The following is a 17,832-nucleotide window of genomic DNA, read 5'->3' as shown; positions in this document are numbered from 1 at the left end:
CAAATTTGCTTAGAGTGCAATCCACACCATCCTCCAGATCATTTATGAAGATATTGAATAAAACCGGCCCCAGGACCGACCCTTGGGGCACTCCACTTGATACCGGCTGCCAACTAGACATGGAGCCATTGATCACTACCCGTTGAGCCCGACAATTTAGCCAGCTTTCTACCCACCTTATAGTGCATTCATCCAGCCCATACTTCCTTAACTTGCTGACAAGAATACTATGGGAGACCGTGTCAAAAGCTTTGCTAAAGTCAAGAAACAATACATCCACTGCTTTCCCTTCATCCACAGAACCAGTAATCTCATCATAAAAGGCGATTAGATTAGTCAGGCATGACCTTCCCTTGGTGAATCCATGCTGGCTGTTCCTGATCACTTTCCTCTCATGCAAGTGCTTCAGGATTGATTCTTTGAGGACCTGCTCCATGATTTTTCCAGGGACTGAGGTGAGGCTGACTGGCCTGTAGTTCCCAGGATCTTCCTTCTTCCCTTTTTTAAAGATTGGCACTACATTAGCCTTTTTCCAGTCATCCGGGACTTCCCCGGTTCGCCACGAGTTTTCAAAGATAATGGCCAGTGGTAGGCTTGCCTCAGCTCCTTAAGTTTCACACGGCACTGCTTCGGGTCTCTGTTATGGCCTCTGTCCTTCATGCCCTGGGAGATTTTGACAAGGGTTTTGGCATTTTGAAAACTGGAACGGAGTTCTGATAGCACAGATTCCTCTCCCCATACAGCGATCAGATCCCGTACCTCCCGTTCAGTCCATGCTGGAGCTCTTTTGCGATTCTGGGACTCCATCATGGTCACTTCTGCTGATGAGCTCTGCATGGTCACCTGCAGCTTGCCACGCTGGCCAAACAGGAAATGAGATTCAAAAGTTCGCGGTTCTTTTCCTGTCTACCTGGCCAGTGCATCTGAGTTGAGAGTGCTGTCCAGAGCGGTCACAATGGAGCACTCTGGGATAGCTCCCGGAGGCCAATACCGTCGAATTGTGTCCACAGTACCCCAAATTCAAGCCGGCAAGGCTGATTTAAGCGCTAATCCACTTGTCAGGGGTGGAGTAAGGAAACCGATTTTAAGAGCCCTTTAAGTCGAAATAAAGGGCTTCATCGTGTGGACGGGTGCAGGTTTACATCGATTTAACGCTGCTAAATTCGACCTAAAGTCCTAGTGTAGACCAGGGCTTAGAAGCTACCTTTGGGACTACCATCCTTTACTGAACAACTTTCCTTGTGTACTCTGCCAGCTGTAAGGATTTTAGGTTTATGCTAAAAGAAAGAAAAAGGAAATGATTGGTGTCTTTGCATTGCCTCTCCTGATTGGATGTCGCTGAGTATCACATGTTCAGGGCACCTTTAAAAGGAAGCCATTGAGCTTATGTAGCTCATAATAGCTTCAGGTCTTCTAGTGAGAGTAATTTCTTCTTTGCTTAGTAATGGTATCAACCATTGTCTGTATCATGTGTGAGTTATTTTTAGGAGCCTGGAAACTCATTTCTAGTGAAAACTTTGACAGCTATATGAAAGAACTGGGTAAGGCATGTACTGGAATTCAAGCAAGAAATCTCTCTCCAATGATTCTGAGAATGTATTTAATTCTATTTATTTACTCAATTTAGTTTTCTACTCATGGTTGCTTCACTTTAGATTGCTGATGCTTATTTGGATTTGGGATAATAGAACATAATTCCTGGCTTTTCTTCTTATTTCACAAATTTCTTTCTAGGTAACGATTCAGGGGAGATACTGTTTGAATCTTCCTGGGGCTGTTATCTACTGATAATGCTTTCTTGACTATCAGTACTTTGAATGAGTTGCTTGTGGAACCTGTGGGTTAATGCTTGCTAATACCAATAAAATAATAAAATAATACTCAATAAAAGTTATGAGGGCCCTAATGTAACTATGTGAATAGCTGATACCCAGGTATGTTGCCCCGAACAAATATCCCTGAAGACTTAGAAAGTTTTGGATAAGGATTTAAATTTAGTAGCTGGGGTTTGGCTCTAGCCGTGACCTAGCATTATAAGCACACTTTAATCTAGTGGCTGTGTCAATTTCAAAAGTGACCATAAAAATAACAGTTTTTTACCTCATAGATTTTTCCCCCCTTTCTATATTTCTGCTAATCTCAGTGTCCTCCTTTGTACTCCACCTAGAGCCCACTCAAGTGTTAGTGAGATGACTTCTCATACATCCACAGACCTGTTCAGCAAGTTCCAGTGAGCTATGTGTCCCTTCTGGATGTGCATGTAAAATCCAAGTGGTTAACTTTTGCTTTTCTTTTTCAAGGGGTGGGTTTTACTACTAGGAAACTTGGCAGCCTGGACAAGCCTAGTGTGATCATCAGCATCAATGGGGATATAATAACCATCAAGACAGAGAGCACCTTTAAAAACACCAAGATCTCCTTCAAGCTGGGAGAAGAGTTTGAAGAAACCACAGTAGATGACAGGAAAACCATGGTGAGGGCTAATCCTTCAGGCTAATCCTCCTGCAAAGGACACCTGGGTTTGTGCCCTTTCTTGCTTATGATTATTTTTGTCTTGATGTGACTTTCTTCCTTCCCAGTCCCCATGGCTGTCTCTTCTGGCTGACTCTAGGGCAATCATGTACCCACAAACTAAATCCCACCTCTCTTCTAAGGTCTAAGGCATTGCAACATCTAAGTCTCTTTGCGGATCCAGGTCTAATGTCTAGGCAACCAGAAAATCCCTGAGATTCACAAAGCCTGAGTTAGGTACCTAGGCTCATTATACAATGCATGAGCAGAGACTGGCACCTTTAGAATGATCCGCAGACATTAGACCTGGCTCCACAGAAACTGGCATGCTAGGCAGTGAACTGCCTAAGCTAGCCAATGGGAGATGACAATGAGAGGGGTGTGGTGTAAGGTCCCTCCCTCTCACAGAATTGGGTGCCTATCTCCTGCTTGCAGCCCACAGCTGGAACCCGGCCAGAATGGTTTGCAGGAAGTGGAGGTGGTGGTGGCAGCCTTCCTCAGCCCAGTGGTTAGGGATGTGGGAGACTTCAGTTTAAATCCCCCACGTTCACCTGGCCTGAGAAGAAGGAATTTGTACGGGCATCTCCCACCTCTCAGGTGAGTGCCCTAAGTACTCTGACAACAGAGTGAGTCTCCCGTGGTGGCCCAATTAATTTATTTGAAGTAGATAGCTGCAACAGGAGAGACTGAAAGTGTCCCATCAGAATATCCCAGGGTCCATTTACTTCTCTTCTTTTGGCAGAGCACTGTAACTGTGGACAGTGGCTCTCTGACTCAGGTGCAGAAGTGGGATGGCAAACAGACCACAATCAAGAGAGTGCTGGTGGATGGGAAGATGGTTGTGGTGAGTTCAATCTTTTTATTTTTTTTTAAACGCTCATCTGGGCACTAAATTCTTTTGAAATAGAAAAATACAAACTAAATGCTGCTGTGACTTATGATGGTGAACAAGGGAGGAATATACAGCGTAGGGAAGCTTCACTTGAAATAAAACTGGTGGGGAAGCCCTAAAGAGACCAAAAATAAGGTCTGTATCAGGGTGCTGGAACAACTTCTATAGTGCAGGTGCTGAGATGCAATGAACCAAACTGTAACCCGGTATATAATGGAAACCACTTAAAGCCAGGGGATGCAGCAGCACCCCTAGTTCCAGCACCTATGGGCTGAATCACTGTACTAGCTGCTACATGATGAACAGGAAGCTAGGGGAAGATAAGGCCTGCTGTTCAAGTGAACTAGGCAGAGAAGTAGAGTATATTTAGTGATCCGCTAGCACTAAAGAGTTCTTGGAGGCAAGAAATGTCTGGGTTCTTTTTCTGTTAACATGAATATTCTAGTGATGGGCACTAAATAAACACCCTTGACTCTGAGAAATGACAAACATCCTTGCCCTGCTTAGACTCATAAAATTCTGGTGTGATAGTTCAGAAGTTTCAGTCAATTTTATATTTTTTTCCCCTGCTAGGAATGCACCATGAACAATGTCACCTGCACTAGAGTCTGAGAGAGCATGAGGAATTCCCGTCTCCACACCAGAACAGATTCTCAGCAGCAAGTTCTGATCAAGGAGCTGCACTACACTGCTGTCTGCTTGCACAAGCATCTTGCTTCACCTTGAGAAACAAATGTATTCAAAGCAGTTCTGTAACTAATTTGAGCTATTGGTGACTGTGGCTATTAAATAAGTCGCTTCTGAACACATGGTGGAATAGTCTACTCTTAGCTGACTCTCTGCCAGTCTAAAATAGTACTGAAATACAAACCACCGTTATAAAGCAGTGGTAGAGAGAGAGGTTTGTTTGGGTGTGGGGTTTTTTTAAAAACCAAAAAAACCCCCAGGAACCCTGTCAGTCATTGCTAGTGATTGGGGATGGGGAATCAACAGCCCTAGGCTCACTTCCGGTTTGTTTTGTTCCTAAACTCATGCTGCAGAGTTTCAGCCGGGATCAAGAGATATATATATCTTTCCTTCCCTCTACACAAATCCCCAATGTATTCTGGAGAGGATTTTTTGTTTTTTATTTGCTTCCTCTGAAGCATCAGGGGACACTGGGGATGGGATGCTTGATGGGGAGGGCCAGGGCTCTGAAGTAGCACTGATGAGCGTTCTCTCTGCTTGGCTGGCTGGTTCTTGCTCCCATTCTCAGGGTCTAGCTGATCACAGTATGTGAGGTTAGAAAGGAATGTTCCCCTGATCAGATTGACACTGACCTGTGGGGGGAGGGAAGCAGGAGAAGGTTGCCTTGCTCTGCAATGTATGGGAGCAGGTCACTTGCCAGGATTATTTGGGTATATATCTCATTTAATCATTTCCCTGGCATTGTGGCTTGGTGTACCTCTGTCCTTCCTGTTCTCTGCCTGTGGCACATAATCTAGTCTCCACAAGGTTGTAAATCGGACCAAACTATTCAGTTGTTGGGTTGTGTGCAGGTGCTGAGTGGTGGTCTGTGATAGACCGGAGGTCAGACCAGATGATCTGGTGGATCCTCTAGCCTTAAACCCTGTGATTACAATATTATCTCCCATTACTAGAATGACTGACACTTCTGTTCTAGCTAAAGCAATAACACTTGCTTCCTCAGCAACTGCCATCTTTATCAAAGAGCTATCTGATGGCAGTTATCAAATAGATCAATTTCTCAACCTACAAGTGGGGAAGCCTCTCCAAATTAAGTTCCATAGTACATGAGCTGTGGGATCAGACACCTGTTTTACTCCAAACAGTATCTAGCCATGGAAGCTTAATAGTGTAATCATGCAAATAGTGCAGCACAGTTACCCATGAAAGGTACTAACTGGAAAGCAAGTATAACTCTGCTGCAATAAGCAAGTACATTTTGACACACTTGGAGAAGAAGGTGATCAGGAACAGTTAACATGGATTCACAAGGGCAAGTTATGCCTGACCAACCTGATTGCCTTCTACAATGAGATAACTGGCTCTGTGGATATGGAGAAAGCAGTGGATATGAGATACCTTGGGTTTAGCAAAACTTTTGATACAGTCTCCCACAGTATTCTTGCCAGCAAGTTAAAGAAGTATGGATTGGATGAATGGACTATACAGTGGATAGAAAGCTGGCTAGATCGTTGGGCTCAACGGGTAGTGATCAACAGCTCGATGTCTAGTTGGCAGCCGGTATCAAGCAGCGTGCCCTAGGGCCAGTTTTGTTCATTAATGATCTGGGTGATGGTATGGATTGCCCTCCTCAGCAAGCATGTAGATGACACTAAGCTGGGGGGAGAGGTAGATATGCTAGAGAGTAGGGATAGGGTCCAGAGGGACTTAGAGAAATTGGAGGATTGAGCCAAAAGAAATGTGATGAGGTTCAACAAGGACAAGTGCAGAGTCTTGCACTTAGGATGGAGGAATCCCATGCGCTGCTACAGGCTGGCGCCCGACTGGCTAAGCAGCAGTCCACAGAAAAGGACCTGGCGATTACAGTGGACGAGAAGCTGTACATGAGTCAACAGTGTGCCCTTGTTGCCAAGAAGGCTAATGGTATATGGGCTGCATTATTAGGAGCATTGCCAGCAGACTGAGGGAAGTGATTATTCCCCTCTATTTGGCACTGGTGAGGCTACATCTGGAGTATTATGTCCAGTTTTGAGGCCCCCATTACAGAAGGGATGTGGAAAAATTGGAGAGAGCCCAGCACAGGGCAACAAAAATGACTAGGGGGCTGGGGTACATGACTTATGAGGAGAGGCTGAGGGAACAGGGCTTATTTAGTCTGCAGAAGAGAAGAGTGAAGGGGGATTTGATAGCAGCCTTCAACCACCTGAAAGGGGGTTCCAAAGAGGATGGATCTAGGCTGTTCTCAGTGGTGGCAGATAACAGAACAAGGAGCAATGGTCTCAAATTGCAGTGGGGGAGGTCTAGGTTGGATATTAGGAAAAACTATTTCACTAGGAGGGTGGTGAAGCACTGGAATGCGTTACCTAGGGAAGTGGTGGAATCTCCATCCTTAGAGGTTTTTAAGGCCTAGCTTGACAAAGCCCTGGCTAGGATGAGTTAGTTAGGGTTGTTCCTGCTTTAAGCAGAGGGTTGGACTAGATTACCTTCTGAGGTCTCTTCCAACCCTAATTTTCTATGGTTCTATGTAAAAATTCCAACAGTTTGCAGCTCAGCTTAGGTCTAACCGAACTAGAGCAGCAAACTAATAAACTAATAAAAGTAGTTTCCAAAATGCTGTGGAAAATGAACTGTACACTGAGTACTTCTATACCTCCCATTCTCTGAATACTGGCATTTATATCTGAATCAGGTGTGATTCTTTTTCTTGTTCTTACATCTTGAGTTACTCAATAGCCTGAGAAGGTCATGGGACTGTAAGATTCTTAGCTATCACACTTCAACTAAATGTAAAATATTTGGATCATAGGAGAAGTTTGTTCAGGGGTGTTCCTCTGGTATTCATCCCTCCATTACCAGCAGAGCTTTCCACTATGGTGATCAGATAATTTGTAGGCTATGACTTACTTTCCCAGCTGTCTTTTAAAAGAGTGGCCAGAAGTAAATTTCCTGAGGTAATGCAGAACACAAACTCTAGGTTTCAGTTCCCTGTTTCTCCAGTTTCCTTTGTTCCCTTTATAGTCCACCACTTGGATTCTACTTCCACCCTAACACATTAATGCTTTATTTTGTTTTAAAAAAATACACACTCATCTAGTAGTTGTTTGATAGCAAGTGGCCTCCCTCACCTTTTCCTCTTATGATTTTTCTGCCTTTTGTCCAAGGCAGAAAAGGTGCTTCCAACACCAAAAGCAACCAATAGTATGTTATCTCAGCTCACCCTGATGCTGGATTTTACTAGGAGATGACACAGCAGGAATCTCCCCACATGTGAATCTGTAGAGGAGTGGCCATGAGACATACAACACCTAGATGTGATTTGAAAAATTGTCCATTTGCAACTGCAAAGTTCAGTCCATTTCTTGGAAAAGTGATCACAAAACTGGTGATCGAATATATTTTAAAAGAAAAAAGATTTAGAGAAAAGGAAAGAAAGCAGAGATCTAGCAAGGTGTATGCCAAATCCCACTGCTTACTCCCTTTACTTTTTGCAGCATCTCATCTTCCATTCCTTATGTGTATGTTGCCGGTACAGCCATCAATCCTACACTAAGACACCCATAAAAATGAAAACTGTTTTTAAAATATAGTAGCATCAAAAATCTTCATGCCCACTAACTCCCTCCACCGGGGCCAGAAATACAGGCAGCCCACTGACACCAAACATGAAATCCTGGCCCCATTGAAGTCAATGGGAGTTTTTCCACTGATATTGCTCCAAGTCTCAGAAGTAAACACCATAATTCAGCCCCAAGTACTATCTGCCTCCTCCATAGGGCCTTTTGGAGGCAGAACTCCAAAGTCACTAGCTCCCTTAATATGGCCGCAAGAGCAGCAGCATCTTTATGGTCCCTGTCTCCAATCCCAAAGACATGAATACCTGTGTTCTTTTTGGACACCCTCGGACCTCAGTCTCCATTTGAAGCAGTCAAGGGGTTTGTCTGATCCCATTGCTTTGCCCTTTCTGATATGCCTCCTGCTGTAGACTTTGTCACCTGTTGGAAGGACAATGTCTACTTGACAATAAATTAAATATTGTCACAGCTACAGTGTATTCCCAGGTCACCCAGCCACGTTTGTACTTTTAAAGCCTCATGTCCTTAGTTTTTTAAATGTCTTACTCTCCCCTGGTGCTTTGTGTGTTAAGGAAAAGTTAGCACATGTGACTCCATTTTGGTTTGGGGCCCACCATTGTTTAAATGCCAGCACATCATACACCAGGAGGAGTAATCCTTAGATATTGAATCCCTGTGAAAATCCCCCTCCTTGTCTCCAGCCTGCCTTGACTCCCAGTATCTGGTTTTTGTCAGTCTCTAACTCCCTGTCTCTTGGCCTTGATGTGAGGCCTCCCATCCTGATAATAAAAGTTACTGATGCATAGCTTTAGGACCATGCTGTGTAATTAACATACTGGTATAGCACGAGGAATGCACCAAGCAGGGATAGGTGGTAGATAAGACAAGGGTTTGTTTATTGGCTAAGGTTTCCGATGCACGAGGGCAACATGCTTTGCTAAAAGGTATATAACCTTTGTATAATCTGCATTCAGGGTCCCCTCCTGGCTAGCAGGGGGGCACCACGCTCGAGCGTAATAAACTTAGTGTCTTTTGGGAACTCTGCAGTTGTGGACTTTGTTTCTGTGCCTCAGCCTAGATTCGAACTGTGCGTGTCCTATCAGGTATAATTCGCAGCACTGGTGTGCATGTCCTATCAGGTATAATTCGCAGCACTGGTGTGCGTGTCCTATCAGGTATAATTCGCAGCATTTGTGTGCGTGTCCTACCAGGTGTAATTTGTAGCACTTGTGTGCGTGTCCTACCAGGTGTAATTCGTAGCACTTGTGTGCGTGTCCTACAAGGTGTAATTCGTAACAGTTTTGGCGACCCAGATGGGACTCTAGGCTCGCCCCAACAAGCGAGACTACACTCCTCCTCTCGGACAGCTCCAGCCGGCACAGGGTGAGTTCACCTTTGAGAACTCCGAGGAGGGGGGGGTGTGAGCCGTCGCTTAGGCGATAAGGTGGCACATTTTGTGTTCTTTTGGTAGCCCATTATAGGTTCTGGGCAGAGTGTAAGTAAGGGGACCCCTTTGGCTGAAATTCTCAAGAATTGGGGGAATATTTCTGGCACCCATGGGTTAGGCAGAAAAAAAGCTGTTATTTTATGTAAGGTTGAGTGGCCAGCACTAACAACTCAAACATCTGTTGAATGGCCACCGGATGGGTCCTTTGCTGGGGATACATTAACAGTGCTTAAAAGGAGGCTGGAGGACAAAGCTCCAGCCCAGATGGATTATTGGTATGTATGGGACAACTGGGCTTATGCGCATGCAAAAGGACATCCTCTTTCCTCCTCCTTTTCTTATTCATCTCAGGGGTCTCCAGCTCCGCTCTGTGCTATGCCTGCTTCTGCCCCTCCTCCGGCTTACCCTCGGCTTTCTGACTTATGCCTGTCACCTCCTTGCTTGCCAATTAGCTGTGCTTTCTGTCCAGGTGACAAGCCTCATGTGGGGAGGACTCGGGTAGCCCTTGTAAGTAAAAATATTTTAAAAAAGAGACCAGGAGGGCTGGGGGCTAGTTAAGAAGCCCACCCTCCTTGTTAATTTGGTAGTAAAACAAAGCTGGTGCTCATGGAAGGGACAGTTCAGAGAAAAAAACAGGATCGGGCCCAAGCGGGCAGGCAACAGATAGAGAGATTGGAAAACAGGTTGAAAACTTAAAGGTCATAGTGAAAAAAGAAGAGTAAATAATTACAGGAATGAAAAACATAAATCCCGGAATAATACTTAAAATGGTAAAATCTAAGTAATTGGGTGTCGTTTTGAAAAATAAACAAGTAATTTAAAAAAAAAAAAGTAAAAAGTTAACTCTTTAGTTGCTGGAAAGAATTAAGCAGTTAAACTTTGTAAAATACTGAAAAGAAAAAAAAATTCTTGGTTTCTTTGCAGCCATTTTGGAAAAAAATGGGCCCTTTTCCAAAGAAATGCAATTATACAGTGCTACTTAATTAATATCTTATTAGGTTCCAAGAGGCTACAATAGGTGGTGTCTTCCTTTTCAGGTCGCTGTGTGTTTGACAGCAGGAGTTAAAAGTAAAAGGCAATCAAAAGTCTGGTAAAGTTTATTGTGCCCTTTTTAAAGTAAGAATCTTTAACCTGTGGATCCAAAAGCAAGCCAGAAAGCATTTATTTTAATGTAAATTACCTAACTAATAAGGTAGAGGCCACTGAAACCTGGGCTGCCTATAAAACAAATACAAGAAAATATGGGTAATTCCTCTGTTTTGCCTGCAATTAACAAGGGTATTTGTATAAAAAGGAAATATTTTAAGCAATGACTGACTGCCCAAAAGGGGTAGATCTGTGTTTTATTTTTGTCTTTCAGAAAATCAGAGAAAACTGATGCCAGCTGAAAAGCAATTCAACATCTCATGAATTTACTGGCACAATAGGAATTCTGTTCTGTGTTCTATGTCCTGTCTTGTGGTGTTTGTCTTGTGGCCAGAATTGCTGTGTTTAATTTTTCATAGGACAGTTTAGTTTAAAACTAAATAGAAGGGTTACATCAAAATGCAGATACTTGTTTTATTCAACTTGGAATACAAAGTGTTTGGATAATATCAAAAAATGTGATATACTAAAGTTTAATACATTTGCTTAAGTAAAAAAAAAAAAATTTCATTGGCCAGATCTTTTAATTAAAAAAATGGTTGTTAAAATTTGCACACCAACAGTCTTTGGAAGCAAGGACATCAAAGGTTAACCCACTCCCCATATTATACATGAGATCCTTCTGGCTACCTCACATTTCTAGCCAGAGGGCTGGGGAGGGAAAAAAAGCTATTGGACACCAGAAGTTGTACCAAGTGGACTCCTCAAAAGTGGGTGTGCTTGTCCTGGCTTGTTGCTCCAAAGCTCTGTAATAGAGTCATTTTCCTAGAAGGGTATATATGGCATACATTATACAATAAGACTAAAGTGCTGTATAATGGGCAATGTACATGTGTTCCTTTTTAAACAAAAATGTATAAGTAAAAAGTGAAAGTTTCCTTTGCAGGTTAATAAAAGCCAAGAAGGGGGAAAAAAAAATAAAACGGAGGACGAGCTAATTCAACGCTGTAGCTGGCAGGCTTGGCAGGCTCAGTCCAAAGATAAGACACTGGCCTGTCCAAGGACACTACTCACAGCTAGGATTTGGCTAACAGCCAAGAAAGAGGGGGGCTTAAATGTGCCCAAGCAGCTGTGAGATCTGCAACACACTGCCAGACATTAATGAAATGTGTTAGGTCTCTGTATTTACAGGTAAAAGAAGTCCTGCTTCAAGAATCCTGAGCAAACCTGCCATTTGTTAAAACCAGGTGACTGGGTCTACATAAAGGTCCCTCGACAAAGGCCCCATGCTGAAAAGGCCCTTATTAAGTCCTGCTAACTACCAACACCGCTGTGAAGTGCCAAGGACTGACTGCCTAGACCCATGCTTCTTACTGCAAAAAGACCCCTCCACCTCGAGGTGACTTCACTTCGACTACTGATCAGTCTGTCCCTCCTTCTGGGTTTTTTTTTTCTTTCCTCCTTTTGAACAGAAAAAACAAACAAACAAACAAAAAAAAAACAAGGTGAAGTGCTAGTAACCTCTCCCTTGTCCACTGACAAAGCTAACCTGCATTCAGTATTTGCTAAAGAAACCAAAGCACTACAGGGTGACGTGCTAGTAACCTCTCCTCTGTATAATGCAAAACCATGCCTGTTCCAAGAGAGAAGGAATGCCTGCTCTGCTAAAACCACCAAAATCTAAAGATTCCTGACTGCAAAAGACACTGAGAATTGGCCTTGATGGCAAAGACGGAGCATTGTACATTGGCAGGGAGAAAGTTGCGGAATGTATTCTTGGGAATGTGAAGTAAAGTGGTGGGGTGGGTTTATTCCAGAGGCTGGAACTGTGCTTGTAGGCAAGTATAAATACCAAAAACGCCTTACAGCAACGAACATTACTCCCACCATCTGCCACCACTCCTTTGCAGGTAAAGGTTCCTGGATCCATCATAGCTACATTAAGTTGGCGCTGGGGCCCCCACCTGACCCTGACAAGCCATTGGATGAGCCACTTCACGAATGAACACCACGACCAACCCATGGACTAAGCTTTCCAGCTACTGGGACCTTCACAGCCCACCAGGACTTTTTGTGTTCCTGTTTATTGGACTTACATTGGGGGTAGTGTTTTTTGTATAGTACAGGGGAGGATGTTGACATTGGTATGGTTTGCCTGGGAGGGGTTCTCTTCCTATTCCCAAATCCAGTACAAGGATGGGAGGGCAATAGCTTCTTGAATTTAACCCGTGCTATCAAACAGGGTGTAAATCGAACGCAGTGTTGGATTTGTATTCGTACCCCCACATATTTAGGTCAGGGCGTCCCGTTGGTAGGGGTACCTATCTCCCTTAATCGAACACTCCAAGCTAAGCTATGGGCAAACACTACATTTAACTGGAATGTTACAATCCAAATATGGTCTATTGATATGGTGGCCCAGAGTAATTATGCTTTATGTGTGTCACGACGTAAGGGCATAGAAAATACAGTTTTTGTAGGGAATTTTGTAGGGTGCAAGGACACCACCCAAATCAGCTCTGTTGCGGGAGGCCCCTCTACTTACTCCAGGACCCCGTGGCCGGTCCCCGAGGGGTCTGGCTGGTATTGGTTATGCAATCACACAGCCTATAAGGTTCTCCCAGCAGGATGGTGTGGTCCATGTACCTTAGGGGCTATAGTACCCGCCATGACAGTACACCAGAACCTGACCCGGGGAGAGATCCGCAATCTAGTATGGAGGGACCGATGAAGTATTCCTTTAAACCCCCTTTCTTATCGGCCCAAAGGCTTTCACTCCTTTGTGCATTGGTTGCTGCCATGGTTGGGAGTAAGCGAGCTGGAAAAAGCTATAGTTAACATTTCAGCTGCTTTGGAACTAATGGCAAATGCTACTGCAGATGCTCTCTCTGCCCTTCAAATTGAAGTCACCCAGCTATCCCAAACTACATTGCAAAACCACCTAGCCCTGGATTATCTCCTTGCAAATCAGGGCGGGGTTTGTGCTCTGGTCAATTCAAGCTGTTGTGTATTTGTAAATCAGCACCATAGGATGGAAACTGACATCCACATCCTCAAGCAACAGGCAGCTCTATTCCACCACCTCAGCCTCGACACGACCAGCGCCGGATTCCAGGAGGTCTGGGACTGGCTCACCTCATGGCTACCGGATGTGGGGACTTGGGGACGGCGTATTTTGTATTTACTTTTTTTGACTGTTATTGTTTTTGCGTTATTTTTTGTATGCCTACAATGCTGCAGTATGTGCTGTCGGCAGTTGCTAACCCTGCAGCGCGGTTACTCAGCCCCGATATAGCTTACTGACGTACAAAAAAAAAAAGGGAGGACTGTTAAGGAAAAGTTAGCACATGTGACTCCATTTTGGTTTGGGGCCCACCATTGTTTAAATGCCAGCACATCATACACCAGGAGGAGTAATCCTTAGATATTGAATCCCTGTGAAAATCCTCCTCCTTGTCTCCAGCCTGCCTTGACTCCCAGTATCTGGTTTTTGTCAGTCTCTAACTCCCTGTCTCTTGGCCTTGATGTGAGGCCTCCCATCCTGATAATAAAAGTTACTGATGCATAGCTTTAGGACCATGCTGTGTAATTAACATACTGGTATAGCACGAGGAATGCACCAAGCAGGGATAGGTGGTAGATAAGACAAGGGTTTGTTTATTGGCTAAGGTTTCCGATGCACGAGGGCAACATGCTTTGCTAAAAGGTATATAACCTTTGTATAATCTGCATTCAGGGTCCCCTCCTGGCTAGCAGGGGGGCACCACGCTCGAGCGTAATAAACTTAGTGTCTTTTGGGAACTCTGCAGTTGTGGACTTTGTTTCTGTGCCTCAGCCTAGATTCGAACTGTGCGTGTCCTATCAGGTATAATTCGCAGCACTGGTGTGCGTGTCCTATCAGGTATAATTCGCAGCATTTGTGTGCGTGTCCTACCAGGTGTAATTCGTAGCACTTGTGTGCGTGTCCTACCAGGTATAATTCGCAGCAGTTGTGTGCGTGTCCTACAAGGTGTAATTCGTAACAGTGGGAGATGCACACAAACAACAAATGGCACTGACTATGCGTAAAGTGTTGTCCAATGAACAAAGCAATCAAACAATAAACAGAGAAAATATTAGTTTAACTTCTTTCATTTATAAGAATCTTAGGATTAATTGTCTCTGTAGTAGGTAAAATATTCTCAGACACAATGTAGTTTTAAAATTAATATTCTGTTTTGTTTTCAAATACCCATTTTCTTTTGTTATTATGTTGATACAGGAAAGACCCGCTAACACCCATTTTGCTGTTTATTGGTGTACTGTAGCCTTCTTTGTTAATTTTGGTGTTCCTTTAAAACTACTGCTGCTCTCATTTAGGAAAGCAGGTAAGAAGTTCTTCTGTTGGGGAAATTTTTTTTGAAGCTATGAAACATGGTATGTTTGGACTTTAAGATGTATCAAAATGTCAGGATCCTGTTCGCATAATTCATTCAGCTTTAAGGTATTGCTACCACTTTTGATTGGGGTTTTGCACTAAAAGAAATGGAAGTGAAATGGAGTCTCTGATGTAATCTGCTCCTGGAATGGAGTCTCCAAAAACACTTCAGTTCCCATTGGTCAGCCCCAGAGAATCACATGTTCAGGTCATCCTTTTAAAGAAGCTATCTAAGGTGGTTTCTCCATTTTCTTTTGCTCCTTCTTACTGAGAGTTGCTGACTTTTCCCCTGTGGAGCATTACTTAACAAGCCCTACAGAATGTGTGACCTGTTTGTGGGAATCTGGAAGTTTGTCTCCAGTGAAAAATTTGAGGACTATATGAAAGAACTGGGTGAGAAAAATGATATTGTGATATTTGGGGATGTTCCACTGTTCAGCAGGGAAAACATAACTAGCCACTTACTTGTCCTGGGATTTCTTTCATTGTTCTTAGGGACTCTTGCTTATGTAGTTCCCTAGTACTCAATAAGGAAAAAATGAGGATGTATCAGAGTTTAAATTCCTTTTTTAAAAAGGAAATGTTGCTTCAGTTAACTAGAAATGCCTACTGTGTTTTCCTATCCCTTTATATGGGATTCTGACCTTGCATCTTTTTAGGCAGGGGATTAGGATTGAAAGGGAAGAAGCTGCTGCTATAACATTGTAGGTGTAATTTGCTTGTTCAGTAGCATGTGTAGAAAGTCTTGATAATTGGGACATAGAAGGGCCAGGCTCTGGCTCCTAGCATCTACCACTATAAAGTAATGTAAGCTAAACAACTGAAGGCTAAATCTTGTTTTGATCTATGCTGGTGTACATCTAGAGCACATCAATGGTGTTGTCTCAGATTCTCTATTGTAAGAGACCAAAATGTGGATGTTGGTATCAGAGCTAGAAATATCACCAATAACTTACTATTCCTGGCCCCAGAGTGCAGTGCTTAGGGGAAGCAGTGGATGGGTAACAGCTGAGCTAGAATTGAAACCCTGAAGGAGGGTAAATCTAAAACCTGCATAGCTTTGGGGATCACTGATTGGGTTAAAGTCCTCTACCTTGTGATTACTGCCTTGCTGAGAGGCTGTTAGCAGCAGAATGTACCTTTAAACTGAAAATGCAAAGCTCATCAAGCTGACCTCCCTCTACCAGCTCGTTCTAGATTCCATGTGGGATAGGGTTTGTCAGCTGCTGATGGAACTATGGTACCACTTCCATTTAATTTTGTGTATGTATGTGTGTGTGTAACTTTTTACAGGCCTGTCAGCTGTATAAATAAGAGGTTTAAGTAGCCTGGTTGTCAGGTGGCTACAAACATTCAGATCTGATGAGGCATTGAGCCTGAACTCCCAACATGTGTCTTGAATGGCCCACACAGAGAGGGTAGACACTTTTTAAAGAAATGTCTTGCTTCTTGACAGTGAACATAAGTGTCTTGTGCCTCTGCAGGTGTGGGTTTAGCCACCAGGAAACTGGGCAGCCTGGCCAAACCCACTGTGACCATCAGCACAGATGGTGATGTGATAACCATCAAAACCAAGAGTACTTTCAAAAATACTGAGATCTCCTTCAAGTTGGGGGAGGAGTTTGATGAAACCACAGCAGATGACAGGAAAACCAAGGTGAGTACTAAAGCAGCACTCATCCTTCATTCCCATTACTCCATTGGGGAGAAACAAACTGAAGGGAGAAAGTGCCCTACTGAAACAAAGTGTTCAGAGAATGTGAAACTTGGTTCTGGCTTAAATACCATTTTAAATCTCCTAAACTCATTTTTAACCATCAGTGCCTGCTGTTGGATAACAAGAATGGGAGCAGTCAACTTTGCTAGCATGTGTTCTTGCATTAACATAAACACAAATAGCTGAGCTGGAAACATCTCAGTTCTCCAGTTCTAAACTTCAAACTATCCCCCTAACTCTGATTCTGGTCAATTACTCTCTTTGCAGAGCATTGTCACCCTGGAAGAAGGCTCAATAACTCAGGTACAGAAGTGGGATGGTAAAGAGACCACAATAAAGAGAAAACTAGTGGATGGAAAGATGATTGTGGTGAGTGAGATCATTTGACTACTGGCATTAAGTAGATCTTAATGGAATTGCATCAGGGCTGATTCAAACAAACCCAGGGCTTTCTAAAAAGCCACTTAATTGCATTTCTTCTGACTGCCTAGACTATGATTTAGTGTGGAACTATTCCCCACCTGCCTCAAATATCTATACCTGCTGGGGGTGGAAAGCAAAGCTCAGTTCTGTGTGTGGAAGAATTAACTGGTGAATGGCTGGCTGCACACATGGCAGCACTGTCCAAACTGCTGCTGTAACCAGAAAAACCCTGTTTGAATTGCATAGTCAAAATATACCTATGCTCCAATGGAAGCAAATGAGAACTACCTAAACATGACCCACTTTTTGGGATGGTCAAGGCTGAGATGAAGCGATGAGCGCCATTGTCTTATTGCAATAATGGACAAAATGTCCTTTCCTCTTCTGCTTAAATTAAAGAAAAAGGCAAAGAACCCAGATCTGTATCTAGGGAATTAGTAAAGTACTATTACTATAGTTCTGAGTGGGGAGAAAAGATTGGCTCTTTTATTTCAACAGCAGTCTGAATCTCACTGATAGTTCATGAGTTTCAATAAACTCCCTTTTTCTTACAGGAATACACCATGAACAATATCACTTGCACTAGAGTCTATGAGAGAGCATGAGTAAACTCCATGTCCAGGAGTGTCTAACTTGGTCTGAGAATGAGTTCAGGTCCAGGAAACTACACTTCTCCTGCTTCTTAGTTTTGTTGCCTGAAGAAAAGGCCTAATGGGTGCAGAATCCTAATTAAAAACACTAATGTAACCAGAAATGTTAATGTGGTTGCTAAATAAAATATTCTGAAATTAATGTCTCTCTGAACAAATGTTAATGTGTTGTAGATTACAATGCTGTTAATATAACTCTACATTAGGATGCTCATTTTTATGCACAGCCAATCTGCACTTCAAGAAAATAAACCATGCTGTTTATAGCTTGAGGTTCAACAGATATAGTAATACCATTCTACGTAAAAATTAAATGCTGAAAGGACTTAGTCTGTCAACAGGAGAGGCTGGGGTGAGTTAACTTCCAAGTTTCATGTTAGTTCTTGTCTGTTATGGGGTCAATCACTCCATAGGGGATCTACTGCGAAGC

The 17,832-nt window shown here is 43.3% G+C and overlaps 1 protein-coding gene and 1 pseudogene across 2 annotated transcripts; both read left to right on the top strand.

Moving 5' to 3' along the window:
* The first annotated feature begins 1,468 nt into the window (after nucleotides 1–1,468).
* Nucleotides 1,469–4,124, top strand: LOC311516499 (myelin P2 protein-like; annotated as a pseudogene). Its single transcript, XR_014714613.1, has 4 exons — nucleotides 1,469–1,541; nucleotides 2,301–2,519; nucleotides 3,254–3,355; nucleotides 3,977–4,124. The product of XR_014714613.1 is annotated as a myelin P2 protein-like (transcript).
* Nucleotides 4,125–11,207: 7,083 nt separating this feature from the next.
* LOC311516502 (fatty acid-binding protein, adipocyte-like) lies at nucleotides 11,208–17,544 on the top strand. Its single transcript, XM_084620638.1, has 6 exons — nucleotides 11,208–14,096; nucleotides 14,457–14,562; nucleotides 14,887–15,005; nucleotides 16,097–16,269; nucleotides 16,597–16,698; nucleotides 17,307–17,544. The coding sequence occupies exons 3-6, from the start codon at nucleotides 14,933–14,935 to the stop codon at nucleotides 17,355–17,357; spliced, it is 399 nt and encodes a 132-aa protein (XP_084476764.1). The 5' UTR covers nucleotides 11,208–14,096; nucleotides 14,457–14,562; nucleotides 14,887–14,932; the 3' UTR covers nucleotides 17,358–17,544.
* Nucleotides 17,545–17,832: the final 288 nt, after the last annotated feature.

Source organism: Lepidochelys olivacea (assembly GCF_965140295.1).
Source record: "Lepidochelys olivacea isolate rLepOli2 genome assembly, chromosome: 2".
NCBI classification, from domain to species: Eukaryota; Metazoa; Chordata; order Testudines; family Cheloniidae; genus Lepidochelys; species Lepidochelys olivacea.
Note: the sequence above shows the minus strand (reverse complement) of the source record. Positions and strands in the feature narration are given on the sequence as shown.

Coding starts and splice junctions, on each gene's coding strand:
- LOC311516502 (XM_084620638.1), top strand. CDS start 14,933: ATGTGTGACCTGTTTGTGGGAATCTGGAAGTTTGTCTCCAGTGAAAAA. Junction 16,270..16,596: donor CAGATGACAGGAAAACCAAG/GTGAGTACTAAA, acceptor CTCTCTTTGCAG/AGCATTGTCACCCTGGAAGA. Junction 16,699..17,306: donor TGGATGGAAAGATGATTGTG/GTGAGTGAGATC, acceptor TTTTTCTTACAG/GAATACACCATGAACAATAT.